Source organism: Dendronephthya gigantea, unplaced genomic scaffold (assembly GCF_004324835.1).
Source record: "Dendronephthya gigantea isolate DGI-Jeju-01 unplaced genomic scaffold, DenGig_1.0 000065F, whole genome shotgun sequence".
NCBI classification, from domain to species: Eukaryota; Metazoa; Cnidaria; class Anthozoa; order Malacalcyonacea; family Nephtheidae; genus Dendronephthya; species Dendronephthya gigantea.
The window spans coordinates 70,546-95,800 of NW_021163075.1; the positions used below are offsets into that span (position 1 = coordinate 70,546).

At 40.2% G+C, this 25,255-nt stretch overlaps 3 protein-coding genes across 3 annotated transcripts; all 3 read right to left on the bottom strand.

The window, feature by feature from the left end:
* Window positions 1-2,398: 2,398 nt before the first annotated feature.
* LOC114530739 lies at window positions 2,399-3,869 on the bottom strand. Its single transcript, XM_028552348.1, has 2 exons — window positions 3,102-3,869; window positions 2,399-3,017 (listed from the first exon to the last, which is right to left on the bottom strand). Exons 1-2 carry the CDS (start codon window positions 3,387-3,389, stop codon window positions 2,547-2,549), a joined length of 759 nt encoding a protein of 252 aa, XP_028408149.1. The 5' UTR covers window positions 3,390-3,869; the 3' UTR covers window positions 2,399-2,546.
* A 16,743-nt stretch (window positions 3,870-20,612) lies between these two features.
* Window positions 20,613-21,713, bottom strand: LOC114530697 (uncharacterized protein K02A2.6-like). Its single transcript, XM_028552305.1, has one exon. The coding sequence runs from the start codon at window positions 21,711-21,713 to the stop codon at window positions 20,613-20,615; it is 1,101 nt and encodes a 366-aa protein (XP_028408106.1).
* A 1,385-nt stretch (window positions 21,714-23,098) lies between these two features.
* LOC114530699 (uncharacterized protein K02A2.6-like) lies at window positions 23,099-24,403 on the bottom strand. The gene has a single exon (XM_028552306.1). The coding sequence runs from the start codon at window positions 24,401-24,403 to the stop codon at window positions 23,099-23,101; it is 1,305 nt and encodes a 434-aa protein (XP_028408107.1).
* Window positions 24,404-25,255: the final 852 nt, after the last annotated feature.

Sequence of the window (25,255 nt, forward strand, 5' to 3'; positions counted from 1 at the left end):
ACCTGAGGCTCCTGTTGGTGAACCCCCAAACCCCGAAGAGAACCCTGCTCCTGACGAGAACCCTATCCCTGCTGAAGCAGTTCCCTTACCTGAAAACTTAAGACCTCAACGCACACGACAGCCACCGGAACGACTAACGTATTACAATCCTGGCGAACCTCTTGGGGTGTTTTCGATTGCAGCACCATCTCCCCAGCATCCCTTCCCCCTTAACCAACTCAACCCCAACATCAGACCTCCTGTTTATCATCACCCGCAGCATGTTCCTTTCCACTACCCTCTCTTTTTCCAGGATCCCCTTTCCTACCGCTACAAACATCCCCTTTCCTTAACCCAATTCCACCATTCCCTGAGCATACACCACCAATGATGATGATGCCACAACCAATCTACTAACATTTTATCATTTTATACTTAACTTTAGTTTCTTTCTTAAGTAATGGAAAAAAAAAGCTCCATAACTATTATATCAAATATAGTAAATTAAGGACTGTAGTACCTTACCAAACTATCGAACATAAAGTGAACTGTTTATGCCAGCGAGAGTTATAGCTGCAGCAACTAGTGAGCTGGGTAAACGCGCAAGTAAGAAGAGGATCCGCAACAGAGTATAAGTTTAACTATGACGATGTTAGCTAAGATAGTTTTATGGAGAGAACTCCATTATAAAGTACCACATGGTACCATCTTTTCCCGCACTTAGTGTCATGGGACGACACTCACTCTGGAGGGGGAATATGTTAGTCAGTGTCCATAATAATGTCTTTTATGGTTATAAGTTAAATCTATGACGTCATTACTATAGAACATACCCAATAGGAAGAAATGTAGTAATTGTTAATAATAGTTAATCAGTAATTAAATAGTGGATGAGATATATAGAGCATGCTAGAGGATAGATGAATTGACACAGGTCGTTGAAGGAGCAACATCTAGATACGAAGTCAGATTTATTAGAGTTAAAGTTTTGATAACTAGAATTAAAGGCCCTGTCACACTGTTGCGTATTGCATTAGCGTATGGCAGCGTATGATAAATAATACGCATACGCCGGAATACGCTGAAATATGTTGGTGGTACGTCGTGCGTAAGTTATACACGTTCCAAGCACGGTCACATACGCTGATATACGCCGAGGAAGAAAATTTTTTTTAAGCATGCTTAAAAATCTTGTGCGTGTTTGGACGTATGGTTTATACGGTAAAGATAAGCTAGTCATACGCTGAATACGGCAGAAGGACGCTAAATGTACTGTACTAATAGGTTGAGTACGCTAATCATACGCAAATGAGTAAGTGTGCCGTACAACTAACGTGTTGATAGCGCATCAGTAACGAAGGTCTAACTTATGTGTGACGTATGTTTAACGTCTATAGAGGGCTTAGCGTATGACTGACGATTAAATAACGCATTTACCGTACAATTAGCGTATAGTTAACGCCTGGTCGTCGTATCCTCAGCGTATTGCAAACGTTACGAGAAAGGGTATATAAATATGCATGTCATTTATTGTGTATAATATATATTTATGTTGGATGCCTTCATATTATCTTGTACCTTCGAGGATAAAGAATGGAGTTAGCTGTTCTTGAATACCAGTTTGATCTCATAGCTTTGACGATTCGTCACATAGAAAATAACAGAAGGAAAAGTAGAAAAAGAAAAAGACGTGAGGTATGGATGAGATTATGGATCGGAAGGCGAAGGTAGTTTGGCATTTACGACCAACTTCTGGTGGAACTCCGAAGCGAGGATACGCGATGTTTCAAGAACTTTATGCGGATGGTCCCCGAGATGTTTGATGAGCTTCTAGCAAGAGTGAGTCCCTGCAGGATCACCAAGAAACATACCTGGTATAGGCGACCCCTGGAGCCTGGGCTGAAGCTCTCTTTGACTTTGCGACACCTTGCCTCTGGAAGCACGTATTCAGCCATGAAGTACGGATGGAGGGTCCCCCACAACACCCAGTCAGTTATTGTCAGAGAGGTTTGCCAAGCCATCATCGACGACGACGAATACATGTCCGAAGTAATGACCTACCCTACCACGCCAGAGGGATGGCGTGCCATATCTGATAAGTTCCTCAAGAGGTGGAACTTCCCCCATACATGTGGTGCTATAGATGGAAAGCACATTGCCTGCAAATGTCCACTAAAAAGTGGATCCCAATATTTCAACTAAAAGGGATTCTACTCTGTTGTACTCATGGGCCTTGTAGACGCAGATTATAAATTCATCTGGGTAGGCCTCGGTGGTAAAGGGTCATCATCGGACGCACAGATCTACAACAACTCTGAAATCAAGAATTAAAAGAAGACGGAACTATAGGATTCCCCATCCCCGATGCTTTACCAAAGACTATCAGAGTGTCCCCTACTTCTTTGTAGGTGACGATGCCTTTGCCCTTCGAGAGACAATGATGAAGCCATACAGCCGCCGTGGTCTATAGTCAATACTTCTTTCACGTTGGTGGTTAAAGGTTGAGAACCTCATCCTGAAATCCAATAGCATCAGTAGATTCCATGATGTCTCGAAATCCTGAAAGACTAGTAATGTTCGGGTGACTTTGTAGTGGGGTGCAAATCGTGGGGTGGTTGAGAAGGGATCCCTTGTTGGTTCACTTTGATAGATGGAGCCGCCATTGCACTTGGAAATTCATCATCGCTGTCCTCATCCATGAGTTCAGACAATAACCTATTGATGGAGGACCTTGCCTTCTTGTACTTGGACTTGGACATAGTCAAAAGGCTCTCTTTAACATAATTTGCAAAGACACTTCGTGCTGTAATGGGCTGTTGTTTAGCTTTGTAGATGTCTTTGAGGATGGTGCCAGACTCAGCAACTCTCTTCTGTAGAGTCTCAAGGACGTCACTCTCTGTGTCCTGAGGTCGCTTGTGGGACCTTCCAGCGGTAGATGATGGTATTAGAGTGACTTCATCTAAGACATCCTGCATATCAGCGCAGGCGCTCTCGGCAGCATTGAGATCTCCTCTGTGAAGCTGGATGGTTTCCTTCACCTAGAAAAACCAAAAATATCATGTGGAAATTGTCTCAAATTACTTGGTTATCATGTTGCTAAGGAAATATGGTTGTATACTTACACTCTGCATGGGCTCCGGTCGGTGGCGAGTGACAGTCTTCAGGAAGGCAAACTTTGAGAGGATCCACTGTTCTCTCTTAGTCAGGTTTGGAGCACTATCCCCGCTTTTCTTTTTGTCAAGGCGCGTATTGGTGTCGCGCAGCGATCTGAACCAGCCCTTGAGGATGTCAACAGTCTTATTCATCTGATATGCTTGCTCTTCCCAGATCTTCTCTTTCTTGTCTTTCCGCCTATAATCTGTCATTTTCACATTCCACAGCACAGGATTGTCCATGATAAACTCCAGCATCAGCTCCTCTTCTGTGGCGCTGAGGTTGTAGGGGTTTTTTTCGCCCTCTTCCTCTTGTTTTTCTCCTTGCTATCAGCCCGCTGGAAGGAAGTGAAGTCATCAATGGTTTCAGATGATAAAGCCGATGAATTATAGGAGTCTTGGGAAGGTTGTGTTGGGGACTTTGAGAGCTCAGGAACATGTCGCGCATTATTTAAAGATGTCTCAGGAATAAGTGCATCATCATCAGGTGGTTCAACTGCATCTGCAGGTGCACAAACACGTTGTTCGTCAGCTTTGGCAACGGCTGATGATGGAGTCCTCTTTCCTTTTCTTTGTCTGCGGGTAGATGATGTCTTCTTATTTGCCACGATGTCTTCTTTTTTCACTGTAGGTTTGACATTTTCTCGAATGGAGCCGTGTGAAAATACTGCCGCTTATATACGATTAAAGTCTGTGAAACGCCATTGGTATGCTTGACATGCGCATTTTAAACGCTTCTCGTAAGCTATTCATACGCTGGCATACGCCAGCGACAGGCTACTCATACGATACTCATACGTTTAATAAGTTAATTTTATGCAAAATGTCCTATTTTTACAGACTTTTTCGTGCGTATAAAAATGAATGAAATGATCTTTATACGCGACTCATACGTTCCTATCATACGCAACAGTGTGACAGGGCCTTAAATAAAGTTTTGGAGCATAAAGTAAACGTTGTGAATCACTTTTGGCGATACGAAAACTGGCAAAGTAACCTGCATATGGTACGAGGTAGCATTCGACGAGGTAACACTTAAAGGGAGAACATCCGCGCATTTCCACAGATCAGGTACACGACCTTCTCTAATGGAAGAGTTAAACATGGAGCATACAGGGTAGCTAATATTTGCGGCACATGTTTTCAGGATCCAATTGGGGATCTCATCAGGTCCTACAGACTTACGATCGTTAACACCTGCCAATGCAAGTTCAACAGCATCACGCGTAATGACGTATCTATCAGAAACATTGGAAACGGGTACTGGAGTAAAATTTAAATGCGGTCTATCAGCAGCAGTACTGCAGAAGGATTCATTAATGACGGTGGCAAGTTCAAAGTCTCTCAAGACGGTGCCGTTTATGGCTAGACTATTGAACGGAGGGGGGTTGGACATTCCTGACAACTGCTTTTTACCCCACCACTTTTTAGGATTGCTCTAGTTCATGTGATTGATTTTGTCGTTATAGAATCTACGACGTGCACTTTTACAGAGTTTTATCACTTTATTGCGATAAACATGAAATTTGGGAAGGTCATTATTCAACCAAGCTTGTTGAAGTTTCTTAATGGATTCTTTAATAGCGGGAGTAATCCATGGTTTATCGTTGGGATGGAGTTTAACAGTATGCATGGGAATACATGAATTCAAAGCACCATGAACCACAGACTGGAACAAATCCAGTTGATCGTCACATGAATTTCGCCTCATGAGCGGTGTCCAATTGACCGAGTCAATAGATTTGGACTAAGACATCGGTGGCTTTCACTTGCATTAGGGAGATGACCGGCAGTTGGATCTTTTAGTTGGATCTTTCTGACTAGATGTCGATCAGTTATAGAGGGGTGCTTTGAGTCTTGAATTCTAGGTATAGAGCCGCAACGCCTAGGTCTTGCAGGGAAAGGCATCTTGCGCAATTCGCTTTCACAATCGTGTTTTTGGAGGAATGTTTTGTGTTGTTTGGCGCGGTAATGATAAACCTGTTGTCTTAGTGAATCATTTGCATTTAGTTGATTTGCATCAAGTTGATCGAAATTTGGACTAAGACAATGGTGGCTTTTATTTCCATTAGGGAGATGACCTGCAGTTGGATCATTTTGTTCGACATCAGTAACAATGATGACTGAATCATTAGCAGCTGTTAAGCCCATCGTTATACCGTTATGGTTTTGATATTCAAGCACCGATTTGTGACCCAGACCATTGGGTAGTTTACTTTTGCCATTAACTGAGGCTAATCCGACAGGACTTAAATCTGTATTGTTCTCTATGTTCGCTGTTCCCTTTAGATATGATTTAATTAACAAAATCTCATCTTTGAGACGGTTTACCTCGTGCTCTAAAGCACTGTTCTTTGCCTTTTCTCCCTCAAGATCAATATGTAGGCAAGCTACTTCTTTAGACAGTTTAGATACTATGATTGATGGGGGATCACGGGAATCGTTTAGGGCCTGCATTGAGTCGACCTTGCTATTCAGAATTTCAATCTCCAACATTATATTTTCCAAATACTCACAGTTGTTATCATGATGGTCAATACTTTTGAAGGCATTTACCGGCATATCTTTAGGTGGCGTCAATAGGTCGATCAAACAGGCTTTTGCTGTTTCTCCAACTGTTCCTTTGATTTAAGTTAAGGTATTTAACTTTCCGGGATACCATGTCATAGATAGATCTGTGCTATGGGCATCAAAACACTTCGAAACGCCTCCTGAAACGCCTTGAAACGCATCGCCGAGAAACAACAAGCACTCGAGAACCGCCTGAACCGTACAGAGACCTCTGCGAATCCTTCCCCTCGGCCTTCGTCCACTGGTACCTGCTATTCATGTGGCTTACCAGGACATTTCGCTCGAGATTGTACGCAAAGGCGACCGTTCAGTGCGCGTCGAACGATGACTGGCTACAATTGTGGGAAACCTGGTCACATCGCACGAGAATGCCGCTCATCGCGTCATTTAAACTACTAAGGGATGGACGGAAAGTCGTTGGAAATCGCGCCCATCCTGTGGTAAGTAGAAATATTATTGATAATTGTACAGTTATCCACCCATTTGTTGACTGTTTTGTGGACCAAGTTCGTGTTAGTGCTCTCATTGACTCAGGATCAATGAAATCATTTCTTAGTAAGGCGGTTCAGAGAACAATTGACTTTGATGAGCAAAAATTGAACAAAAACAAGAAGGAGAAATGTGTCTCCATTACCGGACACCCTATAAATATTCAAGGACATTTATCTAGTACTGTCAAATTCTTAGGATCCCGTGCATGTTTTAACGGCATATTTTTAGTTAGTAATAATACACCATATATATGACTGTGTTCTTGGCTGGGATTTTATCAGCCAAAATAATATATCTATATGTAAAGACGTTAACCTAGGTAATTATATGTTAGTGGGCAAACATGGGGTTACCCCCATAACCCCTTCGCAATCGTCTACGAAGGCAGATCGAGCAGGAGTCACTGAGTCGAGTCCACCACATGTGCAGGCGGATTCGAACGTCGGACGTTTGTTGTGTCAATCCCGTTTTCAAGGGAACACCGGTGTTTCTTTGGTTGAGAGCGTAGTGATTCCACCACGAACGTAAATTATTTTAGAGGGGAAAGAGGCCAAACGTGCCAACAGTAGCATAGGTTTAATAGAGCCACGTTCTCGTGGCAGCAACGCCGCTAGACACGGGTTTAGTATTGCACGTGTTGTCGTAAAGCCTGACAACAGACTTGTGCCTTTCCGTGTTCTCAATACGTCTAATAGCCCGATTGAATTGACTGCAGGTGAAAATTTAGCAGAATTTTGTCCTTTGATTGAGTCGTGCTGTCTCGAACCAACATTTGCGGGGCGGTTGGGAATAAGTCACCATCGAACGTTATATCAGATAACATCGAGTCTATAATTGACTCGTCTTTACAAGGGGAAGATAGGGCCAAGCTAAGGAGTTTGTTACTTGAGTTTTCCGACGTTTTTGATGATAATCTAGGGCACACCAACATTTTGACACATGAAATTAACACCGGAAATTTCACACCAATTAAGCAACACCTTCGCCGCATTCCGTTTGCTCATCGTGAGGAATCTGAGCGTCAGATTGCTGAAATGCTCGAAAAAGGCATAATACGCGAGTCGACTAGTCCCTGGTCTAGTCCTATTATATTGGTTAAAAAGAAAGACGGCGAAATGTGCTTCTGTGTCGACTATAGAAAACTCAACTCTGTCACTGTTGGCCACGCGCACCCTTTGCCTCGCATTGATGATATTTTGGATTCATTAGGACACGCGCAATATTTTTCAACATTAGACTTAAAAAGTGCCTACTGGCAGATTTCTGTGAACGAAAAAGATCGTCATAAAACTGCTTTTGTCACACAACGCGGTTTATTTGAATTTAAAATAATGCCGTTTGTGTTGTGTTATCTTGTCTTGATCTAAATCTTAGATTCATTCGGATTGCAAAGTATATCTTTACTATAAGTTCTGATATTACAAAGAGAAGCTAGCCTATTTATAATACATACAAACCCGAAAGTAACTAGCCGGATGCGAGTTATACAACATCCTCCTTTCTTAAAAGATATATATATATTTTTTCTTTTCCTAAATAATAAAAAAACTTATGATCTAAAATACTTATGCTGAAATTGTCTTTATCAATTGTTCTACTTTATCTAATTTATTCTAATTCTATTTAATGATATTATCTACTTGTATATTAGTCTGTCCGGCTTCTTTACTATGCGACCTGAGCGTGTTCGGATTTCTGGTCCATTTGGCATTTCGACCTGTCTCATTTCACCCTGGTTGCCTCCACAGGCTGCACGATTTATCGGTTCAGGTGTCTTCTGTATATCAGGCTTGATTAACTGTCTATTCCTCCGTAACTGAACTCCGGATCCATCCTCTGTAATATAAGAACGAGGAGTTGGTCCAAAACCAACTACTCTCGCTGGACTCCACGTTTTGTTAACAGGGTCTTGAACTTGTACCGCTTGATTTTGAAAGAGATTTGGCTTCTCCTTCGAATCCCTGTTATATAAATTTACTTGTTTCTTTTGTTGTGTTAATAACAAGTCTCTGGTTTCGTACCGATCGCTTGGTGGATGAATCTTTACTGGTAATGTTGACTTGAACATTCTTCCATTTAGTAGCTCTGCTGGAGATTTGAGTGTTGTACTTAACGGTGTAGAACGTAACGACAGTAATGCAAGACTAGGATCAGCTCCTGATTCCTTGCATTTCAACAGGATCTTCTTCTCAGTTTGGACCTGTCTCTCAATGAAACCATGCCCCTTTGGGTAGTGAGGTGACGAAGTGACTACTTTAAAACCATATCTCTTCGCTAGGTCTTGAAATTGGGCAGAAGTGAGATCCATTATCACAAATGAGCGTTTCTGGTAAACCTTGCTCAGAAAATATCGATCTACCCACATTAACTACAGTGGGTTCTGTTAAATTATTTAATTTCTTCACAAATGGAAATTTCGAGTAATAGTCAGCAATAACAATGTACCAGAAATTATTTACCTTAAACAGTTCTGCGCTCACAGTATGCGATGGTCTTGGCGGTACTTCGCTTGGAATCATGGGTTCCTTTTGCTGTGAATTCTGGAATTTCTTGCAGGCACAACAGGACGCCACCATACTCTCAATCTCTCTATATATACCGGGCCAATAAACGCAGGATTTTGCATGGAGTTTGCACTTCTCCATCCTTTGATGACCACTATGGATTTCTCGCATTATCTTCTGCCGGAGTGATGCTGGAACAATTATTCTACTGCCTAAGAATAGAAGTCCTTCTTGAATAGAAATGTCATCTCGGTTATTCCAGTAAGGCTTTACTGCTTGCTGTATTTTCTTTATGCTATCAGGCCACCCTTGTATAACTTGCTCGCTGAGTATTTGAAGAGTTCCATCTCTAGCAGTTTCTTCTTTTATCTTTTGGAAATTCTACTAGATGATGAATTTTCACACGCATTCCTGGGATTTTGTCTCCATCCCTTGGTGACAGTCTCGATAGTGTATCTGCTATCACCATCTCTTTGTTTGGCTTGTATTTGATGATACAACCGTATGGTTGCAACCGTAGAAGCATTCTTTGAAGTCGAGGAGGTGCCATGTCGAGATTTTTCTGCTGGATCTGTTCCTTAGGACGAGTGTGGAATTTCTCACATCCATATATCACTGCCAATAGCTCACGCTCGATGTTGGCGTACCTACTCTCAGGGGTTAAGGCTTTCGATGCAAACGCAATGGGCTTGTTCTCTTGTAATAGAACGGCTCCCAAGCCTTTACTTGATGCGTCTACTTGTAGCACAACTGACTTGCTTCTATCGTACTAGGAAAGTGTAGTTTCTGTGCTTATTTGACACTTGAGTATGTTAAAAGCTCTTGTATGTGACGGAGACCATTGATAATCAACGTTATCTCGGATTAACTCTCTCAAAGGTGCCGTGTGATTTGCCAAGTTGGGCATAAATGGCGTAATTAGTTGACCATTCCATGGAACGTGTGAAGTTCTTTCTTATCTTTGGGTGGTTCCATGTTCTCTATGGCTATGACCTTCTCTGGATCAGGTTTGACTCCATTCGCGGTGTATACCATACCAAAAAAACTGCATTCAGCGGTCTTGATGATGCATTTCTCTCGGTTGAGTTTGATGCCAGCCGTTCTTGTACGTTCCATTGCATCATGAAGATGTAGATCGTGATTTGACTCACTTGGCCATAGACTGTGATGTCGTCTGCAATCCCAGCAGCACCAAGACAGTTCCGATAGACTTCATCGATCTTGAATTAGAAGACATCTTGGCTCATTCGAAGACCAAACGGCATTCTTGTGTGGTTAGAAATGATGATTCGTCATCTAACTTAACATTCCAGTATCCATTACGAGCGTCTAATTTGCTGAATATCTTAGCTCCAGCTAACTTTGGGGTGATTTCCTCCAAGGTGGGTGTTGGATAATGGTCCCGCATAATTGCTTCGTTCAGGTCTTTGGGATCCAAACATATACGAAGCCTTCCATTAGGCTTCTCCTTTATAACTATAGAATTTACCCACTCGGTTGGTTTTTTTACCTTTTCTATTACACCGCTCTGATGTAACATATTACAAAGAGAAGCTAGCCTATTTATAATACATACAAACCCGGAAGTAACCGGATGTGAGATATACAACAGTTTGGTCTTCTTAACGCGCCAACAACGTTTCAAAGAGCCATGGATCTTGCCCTTAGTGGTCTTTCTTACGTAATCTGCTTATGCTACTTAGACGATGTCATCGTATTTGGTCGCGATTTTTGTGAACATTACAATCGGCTTAAGACGGTTTTAGAGAGATTGCGTTCCCATGGTCTCCGCGTAAAACTTGAGAAATGTACAATTGGGGCGTGCAAAGTTACATTCTTAGGACATTTAAGCCCCGTTTACACTACACTCGATTTATTGGCACGGCACGGCTAAAATGAGTACCCGTGCCCATTTCATTCGTGCCCGGCCTTTGTTTTGGTAGCCTGAACACTATTAAAATTGAGCACGGGTACCAATTTTAGCCGTGCCGTGCCAATAAATTCAGTGTAGTGTAAACGGGGCTTTAGTTTCCGAAGCTCTTTATATATATTATATATAAGCTTATATATAATACAAATTATAGGACTATAACATGCTGAAATTTGAGGGCTTGGAATGTAAGAAAAACAATGCAAATTTTTTTCAAATTTAATAATTAAAAAGTCAAAAGAGATTTTATCCCGTGTACATTATTACTCCGGCGACAGCGACGGAGTTGAAAATTCGCCCTGGTTTTGTTTTTGTTTTTGTGGGTAGCCTGCGCATGCGCGGCTAACCACTATGTAGTCGAAAAACTGTCCGGATGTGTCTGTCTGTCTGTTGCCACATGTTCGGCAATCGTCCGATATACGAGAGATGAACGAGAGATGACGAACGTACTGTTCGTTCTACTTCCGGAAAATTTCATGGCTTTCGGATGAGAGAACCGAACTACGTTAATACGTTTGTCAAATTTTAAAGCAAAGGTGAGTACTTTAAAGTTTGTGTATTTTATCTGACATTTGTTATTTTAATTGCTCGTTTTTCTACCCTGGTCGAGGAATTTCGATCGCAATCGGATTATTGGAGCGTAGATATATATTCGGGGCAAACTTGCCTGCACTGACGGTTTGTCAGGCGCTCTACGTGTCGGAGGTGCACGTATCAAAAATCAAAATCAAACAAATAACCTGGAGCCATTGTTGCTCGCACTGCTCGTCATAGAGCAGGGTACTATTCACGTGAAAGGCCACGTATCAAAACTAAACCTAGCCATTGTGCAGGTATTGAAACTAAACCTAGCCATTAGTAACTAAGTTTTTTGTTTGCTCTCTTTTGTATTTTAGTTGCAATACAAATAAGGTATGAGTTGTGAGGAAAGTGTAGCTCATTTGGATGTCAAAAATAATGATATGGAAGAACTTGATTACGTCACAAATGTTGATGAGGAAAAATCTCATGATGCTATAAATGATTGTCAGAAAGAACTCGCTCTTGATGACATAAGTGAAGCTGATGTTGAAGAATTGTTAAAAAATGTAGAAAATGAGAAAACTCCCAAGTTCTCTTCAAATACCATCCAAAATCAGCATTGTAGTCAACAACCATCCACAAGTCAACAAAGCCTATCAAATGACAGCACTGAAATTTCAGGTTACATCCACAACCTCTCCCCAATAAAGAAAGGTAAATACTTTGATTTTCAACTACAAACACAAGAGAGGACAGTTCGTGGTATTTGCTTTTCCCCACCCAAGAGAAAAACATTTGAGCAATTTACCACCACAAACAGTCCTGTGAAAATAAAGAAATTTCGAATTGATACAAAATCTAATGCAGAAGACTATGTGATGGGTCATGATGTAACCATTGAGCAATTTCCCAGCATAAACTTTGACAAACAAGAAATCCCTATCAGCATGAACATTGCAACTGCAAAAAGTGCATGTGTTGGACAGCTTGTTTCGTGGCAAAAGTGGCATTCCTTCACCCACCTAAATCTAATATTGGAACCAAAAACCTAACCCTTCAAGAAGCTGTTCTTGTAGATTCATCCGATACAACAAAATTCATATTATGGCAAAAATATGTAGGTACCTTGCAACAAGGGAGCACCTATACCTTCAATGATGTACGGGTGAAAAAAGATAAATATAATGGGGAAGTACTCCTCAACACAGCAATGTCAGGTAGCTCCATCAAACCTGAAAACCCATTGAAAGATGTGTTGGCTGTTGCTGTAGATTTGCCAACTACCACATGCTCTGTTCAACTGATGGGAGTTGAGAATGTGAGTCCTTACTCATCTTGCTTTAAATGCAAAAAGAAAATTGACAATGGAAACATCCTGTCAAACTCAACAAAGGTAAGATGCCCAAACCCAAAATGCTCCATGTTGCAAAAGAAATCAGCATGTGTACAACACTGGTATGCCCAGGCACTGGTTGAGGAGGTTTCAACGAAGAAAAAGGTTTCTCTCATGTTCTTTGATGATGCAATAATGCAAGCAGTTTTTCTTGCCACTAGTCAATATGATATGGACAAGAAAGATCTTAACAAAGATTTCATTGAGGATAAACTACTTGATCTGCCAGATCATTTTACAGTAACATATAACAAAGAGTCCAAAATTGTTTCAAATGTCTCGCATTAACAACTTTTAAGGACTTATCTGAACAATCTATGTATGTATGATCTATGTATCTGAACAATATTTTAAAGATTTTTGTTCAGTTGAAATGCACGTTTGTTTTAAAGTTTTGTTTCATTGAGGATAAACTACTTGATATGCACATTAACATTTAAGCATAACAATTTTGAAGGACTCATCTATGTATCTGAACAATATTTTAAAGATTTTTGTTTAGTTGAAATGCATTTGGGTTAAAAGTTTTGTTTTTAAAGAATTGTTTTGTTAGTTATGTTCAAATAAAAGCTTCTTTTTAAACTTTGAAGCATTTGGTTATAATAGCTGCATGCCCACAGGCAAAAAATTGACAGCCAGGTGAAATATTGTTATATTCATAAAATAGGCCAACTTGGTACTGATACTTCTGATTGTTACTGCCTTTTTCTATATGGTAATGCTTTATTAGTTGTTTAAAATTAACTGACCCCTAATATTGACCAATTTTACTTCCTTGGAAAACTCGCATACAATGTCAATGACATGGCTACATTAAATCATTGCTTTGACTAACATAATTCAACGCTCACCGACCATCGCTTTTTCGAAAACTACGCATTTCCTTTCTTCTGTAACTATACTTTTACATATGTCACCACTCTGTTGTCAAAAATGTACACAACGCAAAAATTATAAGCATTAGTTGATATTTACTTGCCACTATAGCAGCCTGAAGTTTGACATTGAATACAATTTTTCTTTGTACCTTTATCGCAGCCAATGTTTTGCAAATGTTTTAGAGGCTACCCACGTGTACGCACTGCGTACCTATTTTTTTATTTTTCGTCGTCGCAAGTCTGTAATGGCGCGAAATACACTAGTATTAAACATGTGTATGTGACCGTATTTATCTACGTCCCAGTCTTATCTCCCAAGAGTTGTGGTGCACAGCTTTGGCTAATTTTCCAATGCGCGATTCGATTTCGCTGGCATGATATGGCAATTCCTCCAAGAGGAACAAATAAACCGTTCTTTTCATGCTGTTCGATTAAGTTTAGATTGAATTGGGGTAAGAATATATTTAATACATGTAGACCCGGTCCTATTTTAATAATATCGCTGCTATTTCGCCGTTTAACAAGATGATGTGGTCGTGTATGGGCGTGTTGACACGTCGCGTAGTTTGCACAGGATCGAAGATTTGATACAACTATATATAAGCGCGAATTCCACAGGCAAACTGTAAGACGAAGCGAATGTATCATGCGGTTTATTTACATTTTTGAACAATTGAACTCAGTTCTATACTGCGATGTGCTTCTGAATTTCGCGATAGAACATTTAGGTTCGCAAGGCATCTAAATGCGAATATGTATGCGAAACAATACGCGAACCGTATTGTTTATGTTCAGAAGCTCTATATTGAAGACTGGCACGTGCGCCGGAGTTAACTCCAGAACGGCGTCTTGTATAAATTTAAATCGGTAAACGCAATATGGTATATATGCACGACATTGTTGAGGCTGGATTTTCTTTTATGGATATAAAGTTACAATAATCTAGATCTATTATACCACAATCAAAAATCATCCACTACAAGCAAATATTGTACGTTATCTTAAGTGATATTATTGGACCATTTTAAAACAATTTTAACGATTTTAAATAAAATAGACATGGTAGTACTTCTATAGCCATAAGGTGGCACCAAGCAGTTTTACGGTAATTTCTCATCCAATTTTTGAGCAAAACAGATTTGTTTTTCGTCATTCGTCACTACATTGTACTGCACGACGCCAGATATTATAATAAGATTGTCCAAAAGTAAATAATCTGCAAAGTTCTCATGCCACCAAGCCCCCACTGTCGTCACACCACTGCCTTGGTAACTTCGTTTCCCTCCTTCGCACTTGTGTTCGTCGCCATTTATATATATACACCTTAAAAAACGCGCATTCACATGTTTCATACAAGAACTAAGTTCTGTCGTGCTATAATAATATCGTAGCTATTGCCGGGCAAAAAACGAATTCTTATAATAAATATGAGAGTCCTATATAGCTATAATTTTTAAGATATCCATCAAAATAATTAGGATTTTTAAATAATTACAGCTTTAATTAATTGATATAATGTTACATAAGATTATATTTATGTAAAAAATACTTACAAGATGTTACATTACAAAGACTAAGAATGGGATGCTTCATACAGTTTTAACATTATGCACTTAACCAAATTAAAATATCACGTAACTGACTATAAAGGGAGCCAGTCACAGCTGATTTTTTACAAAAGAATGATTGTTATGGCATATACACTTTAAAGCGTAAACAAACGCGTTTGGCACTCAGGAGTAGTGGTAACTTGCAAATGCTATATAATACAGCAAATAATTATTTATTAGCTAGCATACAACAAGTAATAAGCATATACCGTGTTTCTTGCCCACTTTGATCCTTCTGGGAAGTCCAAGTAATATGATACCATTTTTCTTCTTCTACTGTTCCAAATGTTACATCGTTGTTATAATAGCCATGAATCACAGTCTACAGTAAAAGAGTTAGATAAAAACACGGGGTAGACTACCAAAGCTGTTCGATGCAATGCAATCTATTGAGTGTTGCGTTTTAGATGATGCCATTATTTTACAATTTACGCCACAACGTTTCTCAATGCTCAAAGGTTTAATTGCTTTATTAGGAACACACTGGAATTCCTTTTTCTAATCCGTACTATGGAAATGTTCTATTTTATTGACAACCAACATCAAAATAAACTCCTCTCATTTGCTAGAGAAAGGGGCCGTGTGGTTAAGTTTGTGACTGAATCTCTCATCATCTATACGCGTATTGGAAAGTGAGTTAAAAGCACCACATTTTCAATATTGTACGAGTGTTACCTTTTTCGAATGTCGTAGGAGCGGAAGATTATAATCAGTATGAACCCCCCATTCGATGGTATATTTTCAACATATCTCATTTAAATGCATGAAAAAGTATGTGAATATATTTACATTGAATGACATTTCCTGTACAAATTAATAAATTTACATATATTCCGCTTTAAACAGTTCGACTCCAAACAAAATACACCGTACAGTTTTTCACTTTAAACAGTTTGACTCCATTTTGAAATATTAATTTACGCTTTTTTGTGAGAAGTGAGACATTTGCATGGATTTTAATCTGTGAAATACTTTTTCTGTTCATATATCCATATATAGTATGGAAATAGCATTTAGTATGGGTAGAATATAAGCTCTCATACTTTTCAACTGGCATCCACACTATTTCCGTAATATGGGTTCTGAAAAATTAATTCTTTAGTGAAAAAGGCACGCCACAAATCTTAAACCCACTTTACATCTCTACAGCTAAGTATAATTTCTTCCTAATCTTGACGTTAAGCTCAGTTTTCACGTTTACTGGATAACAATGTACTGCGCCTCCGAAATACTTTTTAAAAGATCTTTAAGATCTTTACTGTGAGAAAACACTTAGTTTGAAAGAATTAAGCCATATTGCATAAGTCACACACACCCTATATAGATATTTTTTTCTTATATTCAAACCCGCTACTTCCATTCACCTTTTTATTTCTGGCATCGTCGCTGACTGCGATGCCTAAGTGCAACCCTTTGTTGGCAGATGTTGAACCATGACCCAGCACCCTGACAAACTTCTCATTAGTATTTTTGTACCTTAGTAAAGCCATGACTGACCAGTTGCTATTCCTCCAGAAATCATCAGAGATACCAGAAACATTCAAACGGTTTCCGTTCCCGGGAAACAGCGCGGCTTGTCTCATTACAGCCTCTTTGTAAGTTAGGTTGAAATTATCCGGTGAAATATCTGAAGAAACAGTAGATGCATGACATTAATTAAGGCAGAAGTATCCGGTTATTCAGACAAAACCTCGCTTTAAAAGACCCAATTCGAAACCAACACTACACAAATTGTAACTTGTAACTGTGTCTCCCCACACGAGAACCGGTCATGTCCCAAAGGCGTGGCACCTGGTGTTCCCAGGGGTGTACGAGGTGGAATGGTGTGGGAGTGTAGCAGTTCTCCTCTCCGCACTTGATTGTTAATGCTCAGGTATTCAAACAAAAGTGTTGGGTAATTTTTTTAACTTATGCTACAAAGCAAAAAACGTTTATGCATTCATCCACTCGTCTTCCGTGGTATGACGTGGTGAAGCAGACGGTAATGGAGAATCGCCTTTAACTCCGGAGAGCTTGCCATGCACGCGCTCTCGTAAAATAATTAAAAACGTTTCTTAACATACGCACAAGTTCATAATCATTTAGAAGCGCGTAGCAAACTTGAATGTTGTTAGATATTCAATAGAACTCAAAATACAAACTGTTATTGTATAGTACAAAACAAACATTGCGAGACGGGATTTAACGTGGATATAATTTAGGTTCACATATTCTTCAGCTATCGTCGTGGTCACATTATCGGATAACGCCTGGGTACGAATTTCGCTGATTGTTTAAAATATATGTCGCGCCAAAAAATGACTGTTAAAAGATACACACCAAGTAGCCGAAGAGTTGCAGTACTAATATATGTATTTTATTGTTAGGGGTTTAATCAAATGGCTCCAAAAATATTTAAAGTGGAAGTCAAGTACTTCCTAGGAATCCGTTTTTGCTCAATGGGAGGTCTCCACAAAGCAAAACACAAAATATTTAAACGATTTTAAAACAATTAAGAGATACAACATAGAGAGGCGAAGCTACATACCCACATTTCCAAGTTTTTCAAAATGACGAAATGCCAAAAAGCCTGTGATGGGGCTTTTTGAAGAAAATTTTCTCAAGTTCAAATGACCCGTTGACACCACGGTCTTTTTCTCTGAGAAAAAACGTGGGTACGAGTCTGCACTATAGATTCATTACTTTTTACCTGCTGTAATATTGAAATTGCCTCGGACATTTGGAACACTATTTCCGTTGAATTGAAGCAATATACCACGGTCTGCATTAAGAAAAGCTTTGTAGTTTGTTTCTGGCACGTTTTTCACGCCTTGGTTGCCGCAACCTAAAGGAGGCTCGTAAGAAAAAGATTGCCATCCTTCAGTCGTGCATAGCTGAAGTCTTCGTGAAGAATATCGCAGAACACCATAAGTTGAGCGGTTACATCTATATATTGGTACAGTAAAATAGAAATTCAACTTATCGTCAGTATGGAAATGTTAGTGATTACATTATTAAAGACTTTTCACACGATCTAATTTCGTTGGACCCAAGGGACGACAGGCACATGGTAATTTCTTGCCTCGGCAATAAAAGGGATATTTTCTGAAAAAGCTTACTAAAATAAGTAAAACTGCTGAGTTTGGCTGCGAATTGTTGTAAGTTACGAAAAATATAGCCATGCAAAGTTCACATATCTTGTTTACTTCTGTATTACGACCCTAAGTGTGTAACTAATTTAGCTACACATTTCCGCGCGTAATACAAAAGAATACAAAATTTGCCAACTTCGCATGGCTATATTTTTCGTACAAAATTTCGAAGCCAAACTTTTCATTCGCACATTGCACTAATTTAAGTAAGATCTTTCTAGCTGATGACTATTTTTCCCACTAAATGATGATATTAGTGGAAAGGTTAATTGTCGAAAATAAATTTGAATAATGAAAGTATAATCACCACACAAAAATTAAATTCACGACACTGTGGTCTAGTGTCCTCATCAGGGGTGGGGTGACAGTGAGGTTGGTCTTCTTACAAAAACGTACGTAATTTGAACATCCGCGTGTCAAAACAATTTTTAAGGATTTGCTTATTAAGCAAAATCCTTTATGCAGGGCTTCCATAATTTATTTGCATATTGCTCTCCTCACACAGGGATGGGATTGGTGAGCAGAGAGAAACAAAGAACTTTTGAAAAGAATGTATAATTTATGCAATTAATTATGACCCTCTCCCCCATAGTGGAGCACTTTTCTAAGGAAATTTCCTTAGAAATGGAAACCCTGCCTTTATGTCATCGCCTGTGTAAGATAGATAGATAGATAGATAGTAAGAATGTGACGTAACTACGATATCTTCCGAGGACTCAAAAAATCGCGAACCGTCGGAAACTATTATCCGCCATTACCGTTGAATAAGTTTGTGAATATTTGCGATCTTTTGGGCAAAAAATACCGCTTATTTTCGTAAATGCACGAACAACTAAAGATTTAGCCAAATTTTTTAGAGCTAAGCGAGCGGATAAATGGCTATTTTGTGCTGGGAATACATGTGCGAAAGGTCCTAAAAGCCAAATTCGCTAAACCAAAGGAGCGGGATTTTATACAAAATTGAAGGTGGTGTCTCCACTTAATAATTCCATTTTTCACTCATGGAACTTTAGAAAATGTAATTGCTGGTAGCGGAAGCATTGAAGCAATTTCGTCGTGCGTTTATCAATACACACTGCGTTTGTCTTTAAAAACGCTAAAATATCTTCAACATTTTAATATAACTGAAGAATACAAGCAGGTTAAACGTTGAGGAAATGGCTTTAAATGTGCGGGAATTGGTTTTATTTAAGAATTAAAAAACGAGTCGCGTGCCTTTATGGTGTAATAATGCACGATAGGGGAATGTTGGGAGAATACGAGAGAAGCTTGTAAAACACGAGGCGCAGCTCACTCTCGTCGTATATGGTCGATAGCCAATTCGGCGCTACGCGCCTCGTCGGCTATCAGCTCATATACGACTCGAGTTCGCAGAATAACTGTTAAATGATAACCACGTTGTGCATAACTGGTCATGTTTCCAGCTATTATTTGGTGGAGAGACTCTATAAATTATCGATTTCGCTTCACTGAAAGAAAGAACGAATTTTAAAGGCAATTAAATAATTTCTTTTCACTGGCTTAGACAATCAACCTCTTTCAAATATAAATTAATTGTCACGTTGGGCTTCCTTGTCCGAACAATAGGGAGATTTAGCACGAGGACATGAACGTCAAAGAGGACGTGTAAATGGTGATCATGAATAACTGGAGTTCACGATGGATTCGCTATTTTCTCATCGTCTTTGACGTTCACCTGCTTGTGTTAAATCTCCCAATTAACTAACTATCACTATCAGTGTGTGTAATTTTTAAATTCCGTATTTAGGAACCGCAGAGGCCACGTCTTCCACATCAAATAAATATTTTTAACGAGGGGTTAACCAGACTAGAAAAGGGTATGCATTTTCTATCGACCCCGTATTTCCTCCGACCCCGCATTTTCTGTTGAATTTGTGATAAATTTATAGACCAAAAAAAGGAAAAACACTTTGAGTAAAATTTATGTATTTTAACAGAAAACAAAACTGTTTTGCGAACGCACAAAAGGAGCCCGCGATTAATGTACCAAAGTACTTTATGTTAATATCAATAAATGTTAACGTCACTATTGAGTGCTATTTACAACATTTTCTACTGACCCCGCATTTTCTACCGACCACGCATTTTCTACTGGCCCCGCATTCCGCATCACGCGCCCCGCATATTCTACTAAACCGAAATAAACAAGCTGAATTTTACTAAATGTGTCAATCATCTGCGTTAATTAATAAAACTAGCAAAGTGAGAGAAAGACACTGTTATGATTTTAATATCAATCCAACAAATAAACTTTAAATAATAGTAAAACGAGAGATAAATTACAACAAACGTTCTTGTAAGCATGGCAAAATCCCACGAATAATCAAACCGTTCACTTCCGGTTATTTAAACAATAGACCTAGGAACGTCATATTATCTCTATAACCTATCTATATAACCTATATAACACCTCCCTCACAGCTTCGAAGCTATGAAGGAGCGGATTGTTTCTTAGCCTTCAGTCGTTCTGAACGTCTGGGCAGATCTCTACCATTGTTCGTAGTAGATAGATGTACAGGATTGTCCTTCTTTCCGGCCGTAGAGGACTTTCTCTCACGGGACATCACTGGATTCTGATTCACTATTTTCTCGGCAATTGCTTCTCTGGGCTGTTCTGCAGGCTCAGCATCTTCGTCCGGGTTTACGTACCACGGTCGAAGCTGCTCTACATGTCTGCGCCATACGAGACCTTTAGGCTGCACTCGAACATTAACGCTGCGTGTTCCAAATACTTTAACCACAATTGCGGGAACCCAACGCGCTTCTTTCTCTCGCCTTGGGCCATAATATAAAGCATAACATCTCGTACCCACTTCATACTTTGGTGTTGCTCGGATTTGGGTAACTTCGGCTGGTTTCTCGGCTTCTTGAGACTTCGTTGCCTGCTTTGCTTGTTTACCCTGAGCTGCATGTGCGTGTGACGGAAGAAGAGTATCAATCTTGCAACGAATCTGCCGACCATTTAGCAGTTCGCTTGGTGAATATCCCAACTCCAACGGCGTACGTCTGTACTGCATCAGAAATTCTTGCAAGGCAGCTTTAGGTGGTTTCGAAGACTTCCTCATGGATTGTTTAGCTGTCTGGATCAGACGTTCTGCAGCCCCATTGGTTGCTGGGTGGTAGGGTGCTCCTGTGAGATGCACAATACCTCGCTCTTGGCACCACTCCCGAAATTCTGCTGACTTGAAAGCTGTTGCGTTATCTGATACAATTGTGTGAGGATAACCGAAATGGGCGAAATCCTCCTCTAGCAGCTCTGTCGTTGCCTTTGTCGACACGGACGTTGTTGGATGAATACACGGGTATTTAGAGTATGCATCTACCATCACCAACCAGTTTGACCCAAGAAAATTGATGGCATGATCAATGTGTACTCTGCTCCAAGGTCGCTCGGGAAGCATCCATGGATGGTTGGCTGATTTCTCGGGCTTGTTTTGATGTTCCACGCATGGTTGGCACTGTCTGCCTTGTTCTCGTATGTCCTCATCAATGCGTGGCAAGTAGACGGCTGTACGAGCTAGTTGCTTCATTTGTTGTATACCACAATAGCCAATGTGTAGTAGCTTTAGCACTTGTCGCTGCAGACTCCGTGGTATCACCACTCTTGAACCATATATGAGGCAACCATTCACCACGGATAGAGAATCAGCGGCTTTTGGAAATCTTTTACTGAATAGCCATGACTTGTACTTCTAACAGCTTATTGTTAGTTGGCCAACCTTCTCGAACGTATCGCATAACATTTGCTAGGACGGGATCTTTTGCTGATTCTTTCTTCACCAAATCGGCGTCAAGTGGTTTCATTTTTTGACTAATCATCTTAATCGTGCACACCACGTCTGTATCATCTGATCCTTCTTCCCTGTCGAACTCATCATCAGGACCTACTGGGAGTCTGCTCAAGGCATCGGCGTTCCCATGTTCTGTTGTCTTGCGATATTCAATAGTGTACCCACTGTACTGGGACAACATCAACGCCCATCGCGCCAATCGGTTAGCCGCCATAACAGGAATAGGTTTGTTCGGACCAAACAATGCTTCAAGTGGCTTATGATCCGTGACAAGAATAAATTTTCTGCCGTAGAGAAACTGGTGAAACTTTTTAAGTCCATAGACAATAGCTAGGGCCTCTTTCTGAATTTGACTATAACGTCGCTGAGCATCTGTATGCGTTTTTGAAACGTTCGCGATTGGTCTCTCGTCTCCATCCGGATAACGGTGAAAAAGAACTGCACCCACTCCGACATTTGATGCATCGCAAGATAGACCAATCTCAAGGGAGGGATCATAGTGCACTAGTACAGTGTCTTCACAAAGCATACTCTTGAGTGTGTCGAACGCATTTTGCTGCTGCTCTCCCCAACACCATGGTTCCCCTTTACGTCGTAATTTTTTCAGTGGTTTCAAGACCGTGGACAGGTTTGGAAGAAACTTTGAGTAGAACTGTACGGAACCAAGGAATGAAGACAAACTTGAAACATCGATAGGAGGCATCTTCTTGATTGCGTCGACTTTCGGGCCCTTAGCAATACCTTCGTTGGAGAGGGTATGACCCAAATATTCCACCACTGGTTGAGCAAAAGAACATTTTTCTAACCGACACCGTAGACCTTTGTCGCTTAGTCGCTTAAGTAACGCTCGAAGATTTCCCAAATGTTCCTGTGCTGTAGCACCGCTAACCAAAATATCATCTAAATACACTGCTACCCCTTTGAGGTCAGCCGTCAACTGTTCCATTATCTCTTGAAAGTAACCAGGGGCCGATTTAATACCAAATGGTAATCTCTTCTGCAGAAGGACTCCACGGTGGGTGCTGAGAGCAAGTTTCTTCTGACTTTCGGGAGTCAGCTTCACTTGGTTGTATGCATCCGCTAGATCAATTTTGTGAAACCATATCCACCCCCAAGTTTTCGCATCAAATCCTCAGGTAGAGGGAGTACTTGGCGATGGTCCTCCAATTGAGGGTTGACAGTAACCGAGTGTAGTCGCCACAAACACGAATATTGGCTCTGGTTTGGCCAGGTAACACTGCTTTTCGAATGGGTACCACTGGAGTACCATATTCGCAGAAAGGGGTTGGTTCCCACACGCCTTTACGAATTCCTATCTCTAATGCCCGATTAAGATCTTCTTGCATTGCTAAAGGAACTGAACGTGGTTTACAGAAAACTGGTTTAGCATCTGACTTGAACGTGATATCTAGTTCAAAATCGTTTAGGCATCCGAGTTCTGGTTTGAAAATATCAGAAAATTCATCACAGAGCTGACGGCATGCCTTTTGAAAGGTATTATCAGTATGTAAATGGTCAAACACAGCGTGCACTTCTCTCGCTAGTGAAGACTCTCCGGATATCAACGAATTTAGATCGACAACCATCTTTTGGATGCCATGTCGTCCTAGCAGGTTAAGTCCTTGCACTTCTGTGACATTGAAATTAAGAGGTTGACGTATCACTCCGTGTTTATTATGAATTTTAACATCAACTTCAAAAGAGCCAAGGACTGGTAATGGTTGTTTATTAGCAACTTCGTATACGACATCCACTGCTGTAAGGTCTGGTTTGCCGAGCTTCTTCCATACCTCTACTGAACAAAAATTATCGCCAGCACCAGTGTCGACTTCAAAATTGAACTTTTGCCCCTTTAAATCTATGGGCTGAATTAGCTGGCGCACTTGCTTTTGAATCTTGACTGTGTTCAGTCGCTGGGTAATAACTTTCAGTTGTTCACGGGCTTCCAGTCTCTTTTTTGAATTGCACACAGCTTGGAGGTGGCCTTTCTTGTGGCAAAAATGGCACTCCGTCTCTTTAAATTTGCATTTCGTTGCCAAATGACCTTTTTTGCCACAGCGAAAACATACTGCCTTTTCCTCCTTACCACTTTTCTTTTGGTTTCTTGCGTCATCGTGATACTTTGTCGACGTTTGTCGCACTTGATTCACCCCTTGACCCGAACCCTTGATTCCGAAGGTAGTTTCTTTAGCAACTTTCGCCGCCTCTTCAATTTCCGTGGCAACTGAAACAGCCTTCGCAAAATTGAGCTCCTGGTCTTTCATTTTGAAAAACGCTTTAAGTACTGCTTCGTTGCTTACTGAACACATAAATCTTGTACGTAGGGCTTCGTCTTGGGGATCCCTAATTTCAGCAAAATTGCATCTGGCCGCATCATGCCGAATTCGAGCAGCCAACTCTTGAATAGTTTCTCCCGGTTTACGTTTCATCTCGGACCAAAACTTAAAACGTTCGCGTACCACAAATAATGTGGGGTCGAACTGTGCTCTCATAAATTCAATTATTTCCTCCATAGTCAAATCATTAACTTCTTTTGGTGGCTGTTGTTGCGACGCCAAATTGCTCAGTAGTTTGTAGGTCACGGACGTTTGATTCGTAAGGAAAATTTTCGCCTGTTTATCCGTTGCTACAGAATTCGCCGCTACGAACGTTTGAAAACGGGCTAGATAGTCTTTCCACAGCTCTTATGTCGGGTTAAACGGCGAGAATGTAGGAATGCTCGTCGAACTAGCCACGGGTACCTTTATACCTGCCTTAAGGGTTCCAAGAAGAGCGTTATTTTGTTCTTGAAGTACTTTAACCAAATCTGCAAGTTCAGCCATTTTGAAAAGTGTCGAATTGTCTTGAACTCAATTCTCAATTCAACAGCAATTAATTGCACGAAATCTTCAGAAAAAAGTAAAATATCCCATTCTCGTCGCCAACTTTGTTATGATTTTAAGATCAATCAAACAAATAAACTTTAAATAATAGTAAAACGAAAGATAAATTACAACAAGCGTTCTTGTAAGCATGTCAAAATCCCACGAATAAGTTCACTTCCGGTTATTTAAACAATAGACCTGGGAACGTCATGTTATTTCTATAACCTATGTATATAACTTATATAACACATCGAATGCAAATTCAGCAGTTAGCGATACGGGATTTAAACTGATGGATTATTAATATGTCAACAGCTGACAAACGGATTCAATACCCTTGTCCTCTGTCATTATGAATTCTGATACATCAGCATTTGGGAGCCGTATGTGAGTATCGAAATTCAGGTTAGATGTATG

Bases quoted from the DNA above. Each gene is read 5' to 3' on its own strand.
- LOC114530739 (XM_028552348.1), bottom strand. From the start codon at position 3,389: ATGCTGGAGTTTATCATGGACAATCCTGTGCTGTGGAATGTGAAAATG. The intron at 3,018-3,101 runs GTAAGTATACAA...TGGTTTTTCTAG, and splicing joins GACCGGAGCCCATGCAGAGT to GTGAAGGAAACCATCCAGCT.
- LOC114530697 (XM_028552305.1), bottom strand. From the start codon at position 21,713: ATGAAGCAACTAGCTCGTACAGCCGTCTACTTGCCACGCATTGATGAG.
- LOC114530699 (XM_028552306.1), bottom strand. From the start codon at position 24,403: ATGAAACGTAAACCGGGAGAAACTATTCAAGAGTTGGCTGCTCGAATT.